This window comes from Lonchura striata, chromosome 20 (assembly GCF_050655825.1).
Source record: "Lonchura striata isolate lonStrDom1 chromosome 20, ASM5065582v1, whole genome shotgun sequence".
Classification (NCBI taxonomy): domain Eukaryota; kingdom Metazoa; phylum Chordata; class Aves; order Passeriformes; family Estrildidae; genus Lonchura; species Lonchura striata.
In genome coordinates, this window is record NC_140722.1 from 3,591,083 (window position 1) to 3,609,628 (window position 18,546).

At 48.8% G+C, this 18,546-nt stretch overlaps 1 protein-coding gene across 1 annotated transcript in view; it reads right to left on the reverse strand.

Annotated features, from left to right (window-relative positions):
• The window catches only part of TOX2 (TOX high mobility group box family member 2), a 161,029-nt gene extending 153,013 nt beyond the window's left edge, over nt 1-8,016 (reverse strand). The window contains exon 1 of the mRNA XM_021546355.3: nt 7,820-8,016. Within this exon, the coding sequence (XP_021402030.2) occupies nt 7,820-7,921 (102 nt within the window). The 5' untranslated portion in view covers nt 7,922-8,016. The remainder of the gene's footprint in view (nt 1-7,819) is intronic.
• Between the last annotated feature and the right edge of the window lie 10,530 nt (nt 8,017-18,546).

Genomic DNA, 18,546 nt, shown 5'->3' on the forward strand with positions numbered 1-18,546 from the left:
AGAGAGAAGCCTTTCACATATCCCAGGCTCTTCTTGCACTTGTCCACAGGCTTGGATCTCCTGCAATGGATACTCAGTGCTCAGGGAGACTCAAATTATTCCTAAAACAACCCTCACACGTCTGGGGGGCCCTGAACTGAGCTGCTGCTTCTGGAGAGGGCAAGCTTGGCCAGTTCCTGGAGAGGATAAAAAGCAGAGCCATGACACAGCTCTTATCTCCCAACCTTGGCCACTGGAAAGAACAGAGATGGAGAGGAAGATGATTGTTTTTTCTAAAGTGGAGAGGAAAAGCACCATGTGCATGCAGACAGCTGGGAAGAAAGGGGATGGAGCCTCCCTGACGAGCCCAGATGGGGATGGAAACTCTGACTCATCAGTTGGTTTTGTGGGAAGAGAAACCTGCTGATGTGATCCAGCTAATGTGATAAAAAAGTGCTCCTTGCCACTGGGGTTGGAACAGGATCCATGGGGTGGTGGGGAAAATACAACCTGGGTGACAGTGAGGATGGTGGCATGTCACCAGAGGGGAGGGTGGCACCTGCCAGGGTTTGTCCTCCACCTCCCCTGAGCACCACAGTGCCAGAGCTGCCCCAGAGCTTCTCCTCCAGGCTGGGGCTCTGCTGCCTGGAAGATGATGCTCACTGGGAATGGGGAGAAGAGGCTCAGAGCAGAGCTGTGGCAAGTTCTGCCACCTGTCCCAGAGGTCCTTGTACTGCCACCCCTCTTTCCTATCACCTGCTAAGTCATGAGATCCCCAGAAACCCAGGGAAAAAAGGCAGCATGAGAGCAAGGGGCTGAGTCCTCAAACCAACAGAAAAAAATTAAACCTTCTTCATTTTAAACACTGGCAAGATTCCACCTCCTGTGTCCAGGTCCAGCCCAGAATTAGAGGTCAAGAAGCTGCCTCGGACCAAGGCCGGGCTGATTTCTGCAGCTCAGGTTCTTGTGAAGCCACGTGCAGCGACCAACACAAGCCAATAATCTCTCCACAAGAACAATTCCTGGCTCAGGCCCCCGTTTAGCACTTCCCTCCCAGCTCCCTTCGCCACGGAGCCGAGCTGCAAGCTCACAGTCGTCAGGAAGAGATTTAATTATATCTGCAGAGGTCAAGCAATCCATGCAAAAGATGGGGGAGGCGGAGAGAGGTTCTGTGGCACAACGCAAAGATTCTGCCTGCAGCACCGCGGCAGCCAGGGCCATTTTTCAGGGAAGAAATGGCATCCATCAGAACAAAACCTCCAGAGGGAAACAATAGGAAAAGGTACAGGGGGGAGGCAGACAATTAAGATATTTAAATCTGATCATACAGCTGCAAAATCTGGTGATTTAATGCTGTTTTCTATCTTTTTTATTATTATTTCTTTAAGAGTGGTGTGATCTGTGCTTATTCCAGTAAGTTTTGTTGAGAGATTTCTTCGTGCTGAAGCTGAGCTGTGTATCCCCAATTACTATAATTATATATACCATATATAATACATAATATAATTTCTCTCATATATTAGATAATAGATAATTTATGTACAACATAGAATATAGTATATGCCATCTATAATTTATGTGAAATATTATAGAACATACATTATGCATTATTTAATTATATTAAAATGAGTGTAAAATCACAAAGGTGGAACATTAGAGCTCAAACCTCCAATTAGGAATTAATAGTTTGAAAGCTCTAATCACACTAACACTTCAGCCTGACTTGAGGAATACTGAATAAGATCTCAAGAGGAGGCAGAGGTGCTTCTACACGACAGTTCAGACAGAAGCCTTGCACTCACCGGATGGAAAATTGTCAGGAAAAACACATTAACAACACAATAACTTATTTTTAATGTGGAGCTGTTAGGAAAACACAATTATATGCTTCATTTATACTGCAAGATATAACCCAACTTATGGTAAAAGCATTTAGAGCTCGTTTTGTAAAAAAAAAAAACAGGAGTACAAAGGTAATAGGGAAAAATTGTACCTCAAGGGGAGAACACTCCCCCCTCCCAGTGGGGCCAGTCCGTGGTGGTGGAGCATCCTCTCCTCCTGCTCCCTGTATCCAGCAGGAAGGAGATGCAAAGTGAAGGCAGCATGCAAACAGAGATTTTTCTGCAAATGCTGCAGAAAGATCGCAGGGGGAACAACAACCCCCAGGAAAGGAGCTGGCAGTGCCCATCCTTACAAGGAGGAAAAACTGGAAGAGCTCTGCAAGGTTCCAGGTGCTCTCCCACTGCCCTAGCACGAGCATCAGCCATGCACACTCCAAGTTATGGGGTGCTCTGGTTTGTACAAGAAAATTCACTTTATTAACAGGATGTTTTCTCTGTTCTGGATGCACAAACTGATCCTGGTGCCTGCTGCAGGCTCAGAGGCCCAAGACAGAGCTGTTCATGGATTTACTTTGCAGTTATGGTAGTGTAACACCCCCAGGCTCTGGAACACTGATTCAGGGGACAATCATTGATTTGAAGAATCATAAAGAAATCAGAGAAACTTGTACAGTTTTGATCCTGAATTTTTTTTGTCTCTTTATGTCTCCTCTGCTACAAGGACTTCCATGGATCAGGCCCTTGACAAGGTTATTCAGAAGCAGCCCAAACACACGTCAGATCAGTCTTCAAAACATCTCCCATTGTTCCCAAAACAACCAGATTAAAGCCTCCCCTCTGTGCATGCAGAGAGAACAACATTTTCTATGAATGGATGGACATTCATTATTTAGCTCCCAATCCCTGACTTAAAGCCCAAGGCAAAAAAATGGAGCTTCAAATACTTTCTGCTGTGCAACCATCAAAGGCCACTCTGAAGAACACAGGGTTGTCCCACTGAGTAACTCAACCACTTTTAGAGGAAGCCCTTGCTTATATTCAGGGCCTAAAAGAAAAAAAAAAATTAAAAATCTACATTTGCAAATCAACAGGAGCTGCCTGCCAAATGAGAATGAAATGGGCCCCAAATTAAAAATCTGCTGGACTTTGTTCTCCATCCAAAATCCTCCATCTCCAAAGAAAGATTTATGCTACTTCAAAACAGAGTTGGCTTCGGAATTAGGAAGGGAAAGAATGAATTTTATCTTCCAGAATGGCAAAGCAGTGCTGGAACAAGGAAAAAGGGACCGTGTTTATCACTGCAATGTACAATTTATTGTAAAAGTCAAACCAGAACATTTCACAGAAATGCATTTGCTACATCGACTTGGGCTCGTACCAGCTCAGATCCCATTTCAGAAGGGTTCTTAAAAGAAGAAAGCATTGGTTGCAGACTAATACCCATCACATGACTAGTAGATTTTAATGGTGTATTGGCAAAAGAGTTTTTGTCAATTTATCAGCCCAAAAGACAAGAGACAGGGTGTGTTTGGAGAGGCAAAACCACAGGATCCTACAAGGAAAATTTGGGAAAAGGTTTGATGGTGCTGATGAATCCTAGAGAAATCCTGCAGGGTTAATAACAGGGCCACCAGCACGGGGATTCCCAAGGACCACAGGCACTCCCAGGGTCTCACATCAGTGTGGATTTGGTATTCCTAGGCTGAGTTCTCCTCCTCCTCCTCCTCCTCCTTATCAATCCCCATCAATTCCACCGGCTGGAAATTGGGCATCCTGCTAGCGCAGTGTGACCATTGTAACACCAGAAGCAAGCAGGAAGAATTTATATTTAAATTTATTTTTGCAGGAAGAATAGAGATGGTAATTCACTCCCCAGAGATGCCCCTGGGGAGCAGGATCACTCCTCCTGCAGCCCAGCATCCCTGCACACCCTGCATGAAAGAGCTCAGGATACCGTGCTCTGGCAGAATTCCTGTCACAGGCCTCCCTTGCCAAGGCAATTGTGCTTGGGCTGAGAAAGGAAAACTCCCTCCTGAGCTTTGTGGACCCACACACACAATTTAGGATGTAGGAAAAACCCTTCCATGCTGGTGTATCAGCCAGCACACTAGATCCTGTCACTAAAGCTCTGCTAAGAGCAGAACGACGGCGCTACTAAAATGCGCATTTTTTACCCTACATTGGTTTACTTACTGTGAAATAGAGCTGCAGAATCTCCCTAGAGCTCAAGTGGGAAAAATCCCCACATTTTCTCAAAGCAATTGGAGGGGTGGGAAAATACCCCACCAGGGAGTAACAACCCCTTAGGTGGTGCAGGAACACGCTGCTCTCCCCAAAACACCGGCACCACACACGAGCAGCTCAAAACCCTGTGAAAGCTTTCCTGGCAAGAGAGCAGGAAGGAGAATGCAGCAGGTACCAATGCCCCAGGAAAGTGGCCAGAGGGGACAGGAAAAGGGGTTTAGACCCAAATTTAAACAAGGAATCCAAACCAGAGGTAGGTGTTTCCTTTAGTGGTGCTCCGGTGGTCGATGACAGGAAGGGGTGTCACAGTTTGGATGAGGGCTCCTCACACTTTCAGCTGAACTCCCCAGTCCCCCATGGCCACTGTGAAGACACCAGAGGTGATCCTGCTGTCCCAGGGATGGAGCAGGTCCTGGATCCAGCCCACAGGATGGACGGGCCAGTACTCCAGAGTGGGAAACACTCATTGCAGCTTCTCCTCTCAGGTGGCTCCTTATCAGCCCCACACCTCGGGAGGAGTACTCTGCAGTCCTAAAAATTCTGCCAAGGAGCATCAGGCTGTGAGCAGCAGCTCCCTGGGCACCAGGAAGTTTGGGGCTGGCTCTTCTCCCCATCTGCCATGGCAGGCTGCTCCATGCAGGATCACCAGGAACACGGACTGGTGTACACAGGGAGCCTTTTCCCCAGCTTCTATGCCACCAATACTCCTGATCCATCAGAACTCCTCACCAAACGCAGTCAGCTCCTTCTCACCCTGTCTGGTGGGGCAGGAAAGCTCTCGTTATCCACTTGTGGGTGTCCAGCCCCTTACCACCTTCTCCATACCTCCCATTGGCCAGCCCTTCCAGGGAAAACAGGGATGCTGTGGAAGCAGTTAAAGGAAGGGTGCAAATTCCCCCCTTCTGGGGAGGCCTGGGCTGAGCACACACTCCCGTTTCATTATCCCTCTAAACATCCCTTGTCCTTTCAGAAATGGAAATGCTGATGTGCAATAGGCCCCTGCGTAGCTGCAAAGAGGAATTGTGGCTGACTGCAGCATGCAGACGAGATTGGAGACCTCCTGGTAACAATATCATGTCCAGTAAGTGCACAAAACAATTCCATTAACATTTCAGGCTGCTCTGGGCTAAGGCAGCTTTGCCGTGCTCCCAGCGAGTTATTTATGCACAGTGACACTGCATAGCCCAGCTTTGCTGCCTCCCCCTAAAGAAACAAATAAGTAAAGGGGAAAAAAACAAACCAAACAACAACAAAAAATCCTGAACAAAACAAGCCTTTTAAATCAAAGCGCTTTAGAGCGTCTCCATGAGCTCAGCGAAGCAGGAGGACAGCAAAGAGCCTGTAAGTGCTCCTTGCCCAGGTCCTTCCAGAGATGGATTTTATCCAGGATATCTGCATGCCATAGTGGGAAAATTCTGATTTTTCCACCCTACTCTCCTCTGTATCTTTTTTAAGTGGAAATGCTTCAAGGCAGACACTGTCTCAGCCCAGCCCTGTGCTGAGCCACTGGCACCAGACAGGAGCAACGGGGTTGGGATTGGTGTGAGGTTCTGGAGTTTCCCAGAGAATCCCATGTGGCTCCAGGAAGCAGGAGAACTCTTGTTCCATGGCAGGCACAAGAGAACAGCACTCGCCGGATCCCCCTTGCCCCTGCCGGAGCTATCCGAAGGAAAAGCAGCAGGAGACAGCTCCTCCCGCACCACTCCGGGCCACGGTTTGATGCTGAAGTTATAGCTGCTGTACCTGCAGCCTGTCAGGGAAACTGAGTCAGCCCATTCCATCCCTGGCTCCATTCCAGCGGCCTCATGCCACAGACAAACGTGCGCGGCTGTGCATAAGCAAATGTCATTTGATAACTCAGAAAAGAAAAGAAGGGGAGGGGATGGAAAAAGCACCCTGAATATCAGCAAAGGGTAAGTCACTTCCTTTCTTCTGCCGCTGTTACCGATGCTCGGCAGCAGTAGCAGTGACAACAGCAGCATCTGGTGGCAGTGGTCAGTACCTGGGCTGCTCCCCTCCGCTGTCCCATCCGCCCCGGCCGGCAGCAGCGCCCATCGCCCATCAACCCGCCGGGGCTGAGCTCGCTGCACCCCTTAGAAGAGGCGATTCCCGCAGCCTGCCGGCCGCAGCGGCAGCCAGGACCCGCGGCTCCATTGCGAGCGCCTAATCCGGGACTAATCTCAGGGATTCAGGCCACGGATGAGCTGAGGACGAGGGGCCCCGCGCCCCAAGGCTCGGGCGGCGCTGCCGGGGGGACACGGCCCCGCGCAGCGCCAAGCCCGAGGCGCTGCGAGCCCGGCCGCCAGCCCCAGCTCCCGCACAAAGCGCTGCAAGGCGAAGTAAATCGTGCTGGCATCCAACAACTTCTCGGTAAAAGCGAGTTCCGAAAGCCAGCGGGATTTGGGGGCAGCCGCACTTGCCAGTGGCTCACGCTCACATGATCCCAGATTTCTGCTTTCACACACTACGGGCGGATGTTTCAGCAGGACAAATGTCCTGCTCCCAGGTGATCCGGCTCTCGTTAGTATTTTAAGAGCTTATTTAGTGTTTTAAGAGCAACGGCAAAGATAATAAAACGCTTTGAAGCCAGCAGTACGCAGACACAGGCGAAAACAACGAAAGTTGTTTCCTTTCGGTATAATCCGGCATCTCAAAATAAACGAGAACTCTTAGGTTTGCTACAACTTAATAAAAAGAGATAAACAACCCACTGACAGAGAAACAGTTAAATACATCTCTTGATACATTAAGATTGATTTGTCGCGCCTGGGAAGCCGCACGCATTTCCCTCTGCTTGTGTTTTAAGAGTTTGATCCGAAAGTATCACAACAGCGAGGTGAGCCGAGAGCATCCTGAGCTGCTGTACCGACGCAGGAGAGCATTTTCTCCTTTTGTTAACTTTTTCCGACGCAATTACCCGAATTTGGCCCGGAGGGCAGCAAGGATTACTTCTGGGATGATCCCCCTTCCTCCAAAGAGATCTGGATCCCAGGGCTTTGTAGCTGAAACATCAGCGCTGTTTACCCCCAGCGAGCAAGGCGATACTCGCAGAAAACTCCTTATCCCTGAAGTAGCATCTCTCCCTTCGCTGCCCTTTCTCCAGGATGAGGGAAATTTCCCAGAGCACCTCCGCGCTCTCAAATATCCCCTGCGCATCCCTCTCCCGTTACAAGTGCAGGATGCTTCGCCTCGCAGCTGCAGCGAGCGGGGGAAATGTGGGTGAGGGAGGTTTCTCCGCCGTGCTGGCGATCTGGGGGCACACGGGCACCCCCAGGCCGGAGCTGGGTGCCCCCTCCGCGGGAGCGCAGCGGCAGGTGCGGGGCAGAGGCGCGGAACGGGGCCGGACCCCGCTCGGGACGAGGCGCGACCCGGCCCGGCGGCTCCGCAGCTCGCGAAGAAGGTGCAAAACAACAACACGGAGGAGAACAGCAGGAAAAAAGTACCCGACAACAACCGCAACAACAACCCCCACCCCGGGCCGAGCGCTCCCGGAGCGGAGGAGGTTAAACCCAGCGGGCACGGACACACGGACACGCGGACACGCGGACACACGGACACGGCGCTCCGCTCCCGGCCCGCCCCGCCGAGCAGCGCCCGGGCTCGGGCTCCCCCCGCTCCGCTTCCAGAGCACTTTCAAAATTCCCTCCCGCAGGAGCCGGCGCCGCCGGCACTTTCCGTCCCCGTCCCCGCGTCCCCGTCCCCGCGGAGCCGCGGCGGGACGCGCCGAGCGCGGGGACCCCCCGCGCCCCCGGTACCTTGTTGCAGTGATAATAATCCAGCGGGCCGAGGCAAGTGGGGTCCGCGCCGGGCAGCGAGCCCACGGCGGGGGGGGCGGAGGGGTAGAACCGAACGTCCATGCCGGGGCTGCGGGCGGCGGCAGGCGGGGGCTCCAGCGGGCATGGACCCGGCTGCGGCGGCGGCGGTGCCTCTGGCGCGGGGAGAGGGCGGGGAGAGGGCGGGCGGCGGCGCGGGGGGGCGGGCGGCGGCCCCCGGCCCGCCCCGCTCCGCGCCGCCCCGCGCCGGGGCCGCTATTGTTCGCGGCGGGGCCGGGCGGCTCCTCCCGCGGCCGCCGCCGCCGGGGGCTCGGGCACCGCGGGCAGCGCCGCTGGAGCCCCGCGGACCCATCCCCGGACCCATCCCCGGCCCCATCCCCGGACCCATCCCCGGACCCATCCCCGGACCCATCCCCGGACCCATCCCCGGCCGCTGCCACAGCCGCCCACAGATCCCCGCTGCCCGCTGGGGACCCCGGCACGTCTTCCCTGCCCCACAGCCCGCCCCGTGCCCGGTGTGCCCTCTCCCGACACGGGACGGTGCCCGGCAGCTTCGTTTCCCGCTGCACCCGGTGCCCGCCCGCTGATGAAGGATGCTGTCCAGCGCGCTGGTCCATCCTCAGCAGGAACCCCAAATAGGTCCCCCATTTAGAACCTCTAACTACGCCCTGTTTCGGGAAGGTCTGCGCCTCCCCCAGCCTGGAGAGAGCAGCCAGGCTCAACCTCCGCACCTGGCGTTGGCTTCCTGCTCCCCAGGGCACGGAGAACCCCCATTGTCCCCCCACCTCGGCTTTCCACACATCCCATCCATTCATCTTTAGAATTCCCGCTGCTGGAAGGCAGCTCCATCCATGAGCACCGTCCCGGCCATCCCCCTCCGACTCCCACGGGCCGGGATTTTCAGGGCACAGCAGCATGGAAAAGCCAAATGTGTCTGCGGGGAGGGAGGATGCTCGGAGGTAACAAGCTGGGCGTGCAGGGTTCCTTCCTTTCCCCGCTCTCTCCCGCTCCCTTCCAGCGGCTCCCAACAGATCCCTCTGGAAAAGCAGCCCAGTGGGAGAGAATGTTGTATACAGAGTGGTTTTGCAGTGCGTTATCCCATCCCCAGGCAGAGGGAAACGCTTGAAAGTTGCAACAACCGGTCCATACGCTGGCAAAGAGCTGGGACAGGGCTGGGCGGGCCAGTTTGCTGGCAAATCTCCAGGAGAAATTGCCCTTTTTTTTTTTTTTTTTTTTTTTTTTTTTTTTTTTTTTCTTTTCTTAGAAAAAACCCTCCTGACTGACTCCGAAGGCTTATTTCCAACATGCACCCTTCAGGACTCTCTGGAGCTGGAAAACTGAGCTAAAGAAATGCTGAGTTCTTGCTCCAGTGTCTTTCATTGCAAGAGTGGGGCCAATTCCTGCCAAATTCAAGGAGGGGGAGGTGGGCTGGGGTTTCGAGGGAATGCCAGCTCCAGGAATCAAGTGATTATGTAAAAATCACAGCACTCATTTAAATTAAAAACAAGATTTCAGCTGTTGTGGTGGTGGAAAAAAATGATTTAAGGATAAAACTTGACTTGGGCACAAAAACTACTTCCCATTTATTATTATTTTTCAAACTGTGGGATTTTTTCTGGAGAACCAGCATCGATCCTTTTGCATTTAGCAGCGAAGCAGGTTTGCTTCAGGAGTTCTCCACCAGGGAAGCTGCTCCGAGGGCTCCCAGTCAAAGGCATAATAGAGATGTCTAATATTTTGCATTAAAACTTTGAATATCTGAGCTCCACTGATCTGTGCCCTTCCTGATTTACACACCCACCAAAAGGACTGGCTTTCTTGTCTCCCTGTTTCAGCAAATACTGAACTGACATGTCACATTATTAGAGCTTCATTATTTTGTAAAACCTTCCCAAGTAGAGTGACTGGTATATTACAAAGTATAAATAATTAAAATAATAGAGATGTCAAAATAATGGAACAAAGTGTATTTTTTGATGCATTATTCTGGTTTGTTTATCCACAAAGTCAGTAATTAGTAAGCAGCCTCTGATTAATTAACAAGGTTTGGCTGTATTATTATCTTTATTAATTATCATAATTATTATATTTCTTATATTGTGGAGTCACTGCTAGTGGCTTTGCAGTTAAAGCAGAATTGACTTTCCCACTAAAAGCAGAATTTAATTCTGTTGTTTCCTTAGAAAATGAACACATTTCGTCACCAGACATGCAGCATCTCTCTGGCTGATACAATCCAATTTATTTGCAGTGCCTGAGCCACCCCATCCCTCCCTTTCAGACCCTCTCAAAGCTCATTTTTTTCCCCAGTAAAGCCCCGTTTTTTCAGATTTACACAGCTCAGCCCTGTCCAAATTTGCACCTTCATCTGCCTCCGAACAGAGACTGATCTGAGACACCCAGCATCACAGTGTTAGTGCTAATTAATAGCCAGAATGCTTATATATATATATATATATATATATATATACATATATATATGTCTGTATATATGTACATACACATATATATGCCAAGGGAAGCTGGCAGAGGGAATGCTCCTCGTCAGAGCAATGTTCTCACAGCTCACCTCGTGTCTCCAGTGCTTCTCCTCCTCAGACTGTCAGGAGAAGACAACCCAGTGGAGCTGAGCCCCACCTCGGTCAGGGCCTGGGTAGCCCTGGGTGCCTCCAGCCTCTCTCCATGGCTCTCTGCCCATGCACCAGCAGCTCCTGCCCCTGCCCAGCCTCACCATGCCTCCAGGAAGCCTCCAACTTGTGCCTGCTGCTGAATCCTCCTTCAGGAGGATTTTTCCCTGCGTTTCAGTGTGTTTTGTCCTGGTGGCACTTTGCTCCGGAGCAAATGTTGGTCTGCCAGGGGATGCAGATTTGTGTGAACTCTGCTCTCCTCCAGCACCTCTCCCTGTAGGATCAACAGTGCACCATGGAGGTGGCCCCAGGGCTGGAGCCCCTCTGCTCTGCAGCCAGCCTGGGAGAGCTGGAGGTGTCCAGCCTGCAGGAGAGAAGGCTCCAGGGAGACCTTAGAGCTCCTTCCAGTGCTGAAGGGACTGTAAGAAAGATTGGGACACACCTATTATCAGGGCTTGCTGTGATACCACAGCAGGTCAAGACGTTGGGTTTCGCCCAGGTATCCACCAGCGACAGGAGTGCTCTGGGATGGCTGAAGGGAACCAGCAATACCACTGGAGCTGCAGGATCCCAAACAGGGCTGAGCCAAGCAGCCAAACAGGCTGCAAACACCGGGATCTTTTCCTTTCTTGTCCCAGCTGAGACCCCCAAAACCCCAGAATGTCTTCAGTTGCTTTGGCCAGGTAGCTGAAAGAGGAGCTCCCAACATGACAACTCACATATCATGGCTAACATTAGCTCTGGAACAGAAACAGCAGAGTGTGATTATCTCAGCAATCCCATTTAAGCCACACAGACTTCTCACAAAGAAGGGAAAACTCTACAGTGAGTATTTCTAAATATTAGGCTAAACCTGAACAATCATCATTTCAAAGGCACCTTTCAGAAGCAGGAAAGAGCCTCTGAATCTATCAGTTTCATTATTTGTTTCAAGGTAGTCCTCCTCCTCTCAAAAAACCATCTGAACCAAACCAAAAGCCTGCTGAACAATTTTTAAAATAATTTAACACAGTGAAGTTTATTACTTTAAAATACTAATATCATTTCCCCCACTGTATTATGCAGCTATATTTTGACATTTTAGTCTTATCCCCAATTTATGCCTGAGAATGATTTAATTCAGAGCTACACTCCTCATTCCCACTTGGAAGTAGAGGGATTTCTAAATATTCAGTAGTTTCAATGGTCATAAAAAATGCTGAACAAATGGATAAAGCCAATTGCCAATAAACACAATGCAAATGTGTACATTTAAATGCAGCGAAATTGGATTAATTAAATCCACATTGCATCTGGATTTACATGTAATACAAAACAAAATTAAATGCAGCTCAAGAGCTTCCTGTGACTTTAAAATGGAGTTGATTGAAAACATCATCATTTACCTGTGTGGGCTCTGGGTCAGGAACTGTGCTGGTAAATACAAACATTCACAATCTAGATAAGCTAGATCTGACCCACAAATCAAGGTTATAAATTTGGCATTTTGTGTCGTTTAAAATCTAATGTAAAATTGCATCTCTCTGCTAACAAAACAGATGGTATTAGGCCTTCTTTTTGGCATTGGGTTTTGGTACCTGTCCAAAAAATCTTCTTGACATCCTTTAAATGCAGCTATTTAACCACCTGTCACTTTGCTTTGGATGCCCATTGAATTTCTGACAGGAAAAACATTATTTTGTCTACACGTTATTTCATGACACAAGAAACGTAGCACATATACAGCAAAGTTTACACATTGTGTGAAAATCTCTTTGAAAAAAAAGAAGAGAGTTGTTACATGCTACTAAGGCAATTACTCCATAATTAATGCCATTGATAGGATAAAACATTCCAGAAACCCAAATAAAACAAAACAAAACAAGCTCAAACATGACAGGGAGGTATTAAGGACACTCACAACATCGACTGACAATTTTCTTCTGCCTGAGTGAAAACATCTCACCTTTGGTCAAACACCAACCTGGCTGTGCATATAAGTAAATAATTTCCCCCCTCGAAAAAATCTTCATTAGCAGGAATATGCTAAAGACAAAAGGTCCCAGTACTGTAAAATATATCAGCAAGTTTCTTCTCGTGTTCAAGATGCAAGTGCTCGGTGCATCAAACCTTGGAACCATTCTTCATAGAATCATGCAATTGTTTGGGTTGGAAAAGATCTTTAAAAGCACCTCATTCCACCCCCTGCCATGGGCAGGGACACATTCCACCATCCCAGGTTGCTCCAAGCCCTGCCCAGCCTGGCCTTGAACACTCCCAGGGATGGGCAACTACAGATTCTTTGGGCAACCTTCCTCCTGACCTTCAGCATCTTCTCAAAAGTTACATGTATTTTCATCTGCTGCCCAGAGGTTTCAACACATGAGACAAGGGAGAACCTTGTCCTTAACCTCACCTCCTTAAACCCACACCCAGAGCCATTCCTGATTTTTCAAAGCCTCCAAGATGTGTAGAAAATGGATTTACTTGCCAGCAGCAGCCTTGGGAGGCAGCTGCAGGTGGCTTCCTTGAAACCCCGACCTTGGGCTCTGTGCTCGCATGTGTCCTGAGTTTGTGTTTGGCTTTGGTCATTATTTGCCTGTTTGGCTGCCTGGGATCCTCATCTCCCAGGGACGTGTAACAGCTTCCCTCCTTCCTTGTGCTGCTCCATGGGAAAGAAAAACTCTGAATGGTTTGTGCTTCTTTAAACCTGGCCTGGCCTGAGATGATCCTCCAAATTTGGGGCAGCAAAATAAGGATGGCTGCAGAGGAGAGAGGAGTTTGCATTCTGGGGAGGAGGGAGCACCCAGGACAGTTTGGAGATGAAGGCTGGACCCATCTGAGGGAATTTTGGGACAGCATTGCCCCAGCTCTCACCTTGGCACACTGAGCACTGGCACACCACGCTGCTGTTCATAATTCCTCCAGGAAAACAAACTTTTCACAGGTAAACTGTAAGCCAAGAACAGGAATGTATGTCCAGGAGCAGAAATGTCCCTCACACAGAGTTTGCAAGGTTTACCCCAAAGCCAAACAGAAGGATTGCAGGAATGGAGAGGTGAGTGAGCTCTGTCATCCTTTGGGGAAGGTGCCACGGGACAACCCAGGAGTTTGGGGCAAGAGCAATAATCCAGCCCAGATCTGGTCACTGTCCCTTCACCAAGGCACACATGCCCTCCTTGATCACCTGTTTCCCCATGGAGGCGTTTTTACTTTGTGATAAATCAATAAATTCACATGGGCTTCCCAATTTCTGCCCACGTGAAGGGAGTGGGAGCTGCAATCCACCCCACATCCCATCCTCAGCCAGGCAAATTCAGAGCTACTCCATTTCCCAGGTGTGGGACATGAAGTGAATAAGGTTTCTGTTAACTAAGTGCTACAAAAAACATTCAAAATAATTTGTCAGGGTCTTGTGCCACTTGTATAATAGAGGAAATTAATCCCAGGTGCCCCCCCAGCCACTGGCAAGAGAATTACTCCAGAGATGAATTTGGCTTCGTATCTTTAATTTTACTGTGCAGTCGCCGAGAAGAAGTATTGCTTTTGATTTCAAGGATGTCACATACTGTGACCAGGTTTAACAGTTTCTTCAGTTTCTTCCTCCTGAAGTAAAGGAGTCATTTCTTATAACCACGCTCTGCGTGAGCGTCTCGGGCTCGCGCTCGGAAAGTGAAGCTATTGAATCATCTCGTCAGTTCACTTTGGGGGTGAAGCCAAGCTCCCCTCCTCTACCCAGAAAATTAATCTTTCTCAGAGCAGCTCTCCGACTCCTCAATGCAGAAGAGAGTGGCTTTTGTTTTATAAATGATCTCCTGAGCTTTGGGTTTTCTCTAAACTTACTCAATATTTTGACAGTGCAGGAGAGCTCCCATGCTCACCCTCAGCCCAGGGAGAAGATTGGCAGCTGATCTTCAAAATTAATTTTTTTTTTTTAAGTTAGTTTTCCATGTCTCTGCTTTGCCAAGGTGACAAGAAAAAGAATATCTATTGTGAGTTTGCCAATTGATCTGGGATTAAATGTCAAAATGCATTTTAGCTCAGTTTCATTGCTGTATTTTTTTTTCTTGTGTTTCCAGGTCTCTGCTTTTGCTTTCACCCAACAAATCATCACTGGGCATTTTGGGGCAGGGTGGGAATTTCCTAGGGTAACCTCTGAGCTGAAATACAGCACATGTACTACACTTTAAAAATGGTTTTGCATGTATTCCCACACATGAAGACAGGCTGCAACCCTGCTCAGCAGCCCAGAATACATCACCTCAAGAATCAAGGTTAAAATTACATCACAGCTTCCACTTGCTCTCTCTATATATATACATTCTTAGTGACAGAAAGTTACCTTTTTAAAAACAAAAATGTTAATGAACCTGGAGATTAGCAGAGGTTTTTAGCTCTTTCAGCCTGACCTGGGATGACTCCTGCTTCCTCAGATGGTTTGTCATCATCCTTGCAGGGCTAATGGAGTGAGGGAGAGGAGAGGCTCGACACAGGTCTGACATGAGGCATTTGTAATGGCATTGCTAAAGCATTTCAGAGCTGAAGCTTTGGACATGAAAAGGAACTCTGACTCCCCGGGCTTTTGGCAGCCTTCCTCCAGGGTTTCTGCTGCCCATGGAAATGCTGGTTGGTGTTATTAGCTGAGCTGCACAAATAATGGATTTTCATTTCAATGGCAGAACTAAAGACTCCAGCAATGCTGGGGAGGGTGCGGGGAATTAGCACGGGTTAACCCCAAAATGTCCCCTGTCTGACACAGGACTTGCAGCTCAGTGTCAGGTTACTTCCTGCCTCTCTATCATGAGATAATGACATTGCTGAGGAGACAGAGCCCTTCTTTCCAAGCGGAAACTGAGAATGGTTCTTTTTTTAAATGTGAAATGAGCTATTTTGAATATTTTCAATTTGTTTGATGCACCTCTCTTTCTCTACAGAAAGAAGTTGCAAAATTAATACAAATCACAAGCTGGTTAACCTTGGTAAGTTCAGATTTCACTACAAAAGTGCCTCCTCCCATCAGTGTTGCAGGACGAGCTTTGTCTGCCTCAGGCCCAGCTGAAGAGACCTCGGTCCCCAGCTGGTGAAATACAGCCCACACTCTTCCTTCCAGTTTCTGCTCCTGTTTTTCTTCCCCTACTCACTGTTCTGTTACTGCCCTCTTCTCCATCCTGCCTTTTACTCCTCTCCTTGGTCTTCTGAGCTGCAGTTCCAGTTCTCTGTGTTATTATACAAAACCTCCCCCCCCGCCCAAACAGAAGCAGCATCACCACACCTGAAAAAGTTTCTTTCTGACTTTCCTAAATTCTGTATGTTTCTTAGGAAACTTGTACAACATGGATGTTCCTCCAAGATGGATTTTTGCTTTGATTCTTAATAAACTTCATCCCATATCCTGCCTTTTTATCAGTCTTTTCTTCCACGTGGTTAAAAAAGGCAAGAAGCCCATCCCTGAGCAAGGAAAAGAGCCTGGAATCAGCTGGGCTGTGCAGGCTGAGCCCCTCAGAGCCTCCTTTGGATCAAACAAAAATACAACTTTCAGAAAGCCAAACCCCACCGCTCAGCAGCTCTTGTTCTGGCAACTTCACCTGCCAGGAGAGTGCTCTGACAGCATGGGCTATGATTCTGGGAAAAGTTAGGATGTGGATGATGAAAATCAGAATTTTAAAGGGAAATTAATTTAAATGCAAGTGAGCAATGGAGGTAGGGATGTTCACCTGGAAAAGAGAGGGATCCACTGAGACCTCAGAGCCCTTCCAGTGCCTAGAGGGGTTCCAGGAGAGCTGGAGAGGGACTTTGGGCAGGACCTGGAGTGACAGGACTCAGGGAATGGCTTCCCACTGACAGAATTTAGGGTTAGATGGGATATTGGGAAGAATTCCTTCCCTGTGAGGGTGGGTAGGCCCTGGCACAGGGTGCCCAGAGAAGCTGTGGCTGTTCCATCTCTGGCAGTGCCCAGGGCCAGGTTGGACAGGGCTGGGAGCAGCCTGGGACAGTGGAAGGTGTTCCTGCCGTGGCAGAGGACTGAAACAGAATAAACTTTAGTGTCTCTTTCAACCCAAACCACTCTCTGATTCCCATCATGATATTCCTGGGGGAATTTCAGGGGTTCCCACATTACAATGACACAACTGCCACTCACCATGCCACCAGGCAGGACATCAAGGCTCCAGGGGGACGTGTCTCTCACTCTCTGCATCCATAAATCTTTGGAGAAAGCAGGACTTTTACCCCATGGGATCACCTTAACAAAATGCCAGTGAAACAAAACACTGGCCATGAGCTGGGGAGAGGGATCCTCTACAAAATATATTGAAATCACTACATTGTTTTGTTTTTGTGGTTTTTTTTTTGTTTTTTGTTTTTTTTTTTAAAGCAGATTAAATCAAGTTAAATACAAAGAAAAAAAAGGTAGAAATCTTTTTCCTGTGGCTGCATTTTCAGCCCTGAGCCCCCTGTATGGCTGGGCTGTGTCCTGGGCCAGGGCAGCCCAGCACCGTGATGCAGAGCAGAGCCCACATCTCCGGAAATTCATGTTTTCCCCTGAAAGGGGAGAGTCTCCAGATTTCAAACAAACTTTTGCCAGCTGACTGTGCAACTAAAGAAAACACTGATGTAATTCAATGAACAATGAGGAACCCAAACTTAGCACAATGCTCGTTCTGGCTTTGTTTTCAGTTTCAGCAGCTCTGCACAACATTGATTACATTCACAGGGGCCACGTCTGCAGAAACCAAGGTCTGCAGGGCACTGCATTCTTCACTCGTGGGAAGAACACAGCCCTGCTCCACGTGAATGCAGGCACCAGCAGACCTTAGCAAGGTGAATCCCACCTGCATGAATTAAATCAGTGTGAGCTCTGCTTATCCCCCCTGCTCCTTTCATCCTTGCTCTGAGCAAACTGGTTGAGTGGAAGGTGCTCCTGCCCATGGCAGAGCGTTGAATGAGATGAGATATATATATATATATATGTATATATATATATAAGCATTCTGGCTATTAATAGCACTAACACTAATGGCCCTTCCAACCCACACCATTCTGGGATTTCATCATTCTTCACAAATGCAGCCCCAAGTGATGCCCAAAGGTGTTCCAGCAGTATCCTCAGCACACAGCCTCTCACATTCCTCAGGGCAGAGAGCCCTGGGCAGGACAAAATGCATCCCTGGGGCATTTTCAGGAATAAACCACTTTGTTTCAGCACCACTGACCGTGCCTGCAGACCCTGCCACTAAATCCAGGCTAAACAAGAATAAATGAAGAAACTCAATCTGAATTCAGGACAACACACATTTGGGTTTTTCCTCTTTGCAAAGGAATGGTTTTATCTCTCAGCTTTTAAATAGGGGCTAAACCTGAAAATGTATCTTTAAATAACAATGGAATCCCTGCATGAGTTTCTTTTCCCTGCCTGCTAAAACAGTCTGGCCAGCTATGAATTGTGCTATTTCAGGTGCTTGCATCAGTATTGAAGACATGGCATAAGAGGATGTGAAAATGATGGAAAAAAAACAACCCAATTAAAAAAAAATATTCAAGTCCATAGATTTTTCCTCCCCTGCTAATCTTTCCCTAACTTTCTGCTGAATGCAAGTTTGAGATCATTGGGAGAGGAAAACACATTCACACTGTGGGCTCTGAGCCAGTGTCATGGACTAGAAGCAAGTTCCTTGTGGAGATAAAGAATTTGTTTGGAGATAGGAAACAAAGAGAGGAAAAAAGGGATGGCCTCACCTGAGCAAGAGGTGGCAAGTGGAAGCCCACAGGGACGTGGGCTGGGGACTGTGTGGTCTGGAAAGGAGATCAATGAAACACAACAAAGATTTTTGCACACAAGTCAAAGCATCCAGGTATTTCCCTTGACCAGCTTTGCTGCTGGAGGAGAAGTGTGGTGGGACAGCCACCCAAATAACAAGCTGAGCAAGATGCGGCAGCAGAGGGAATTCAGAGGCAAGAAATGCCACGCACTGCAAATGGGAGCACAGCAACTCCAGCCCTGAGACAGGCTGTGGCTGTTTGTCACAAAGACTTCAGTTCTCAAAAACCCTCACCAGCTCAGCAATCAGGGATGGTCAAAAATGTAACATGAATGCCAGAGTTTGT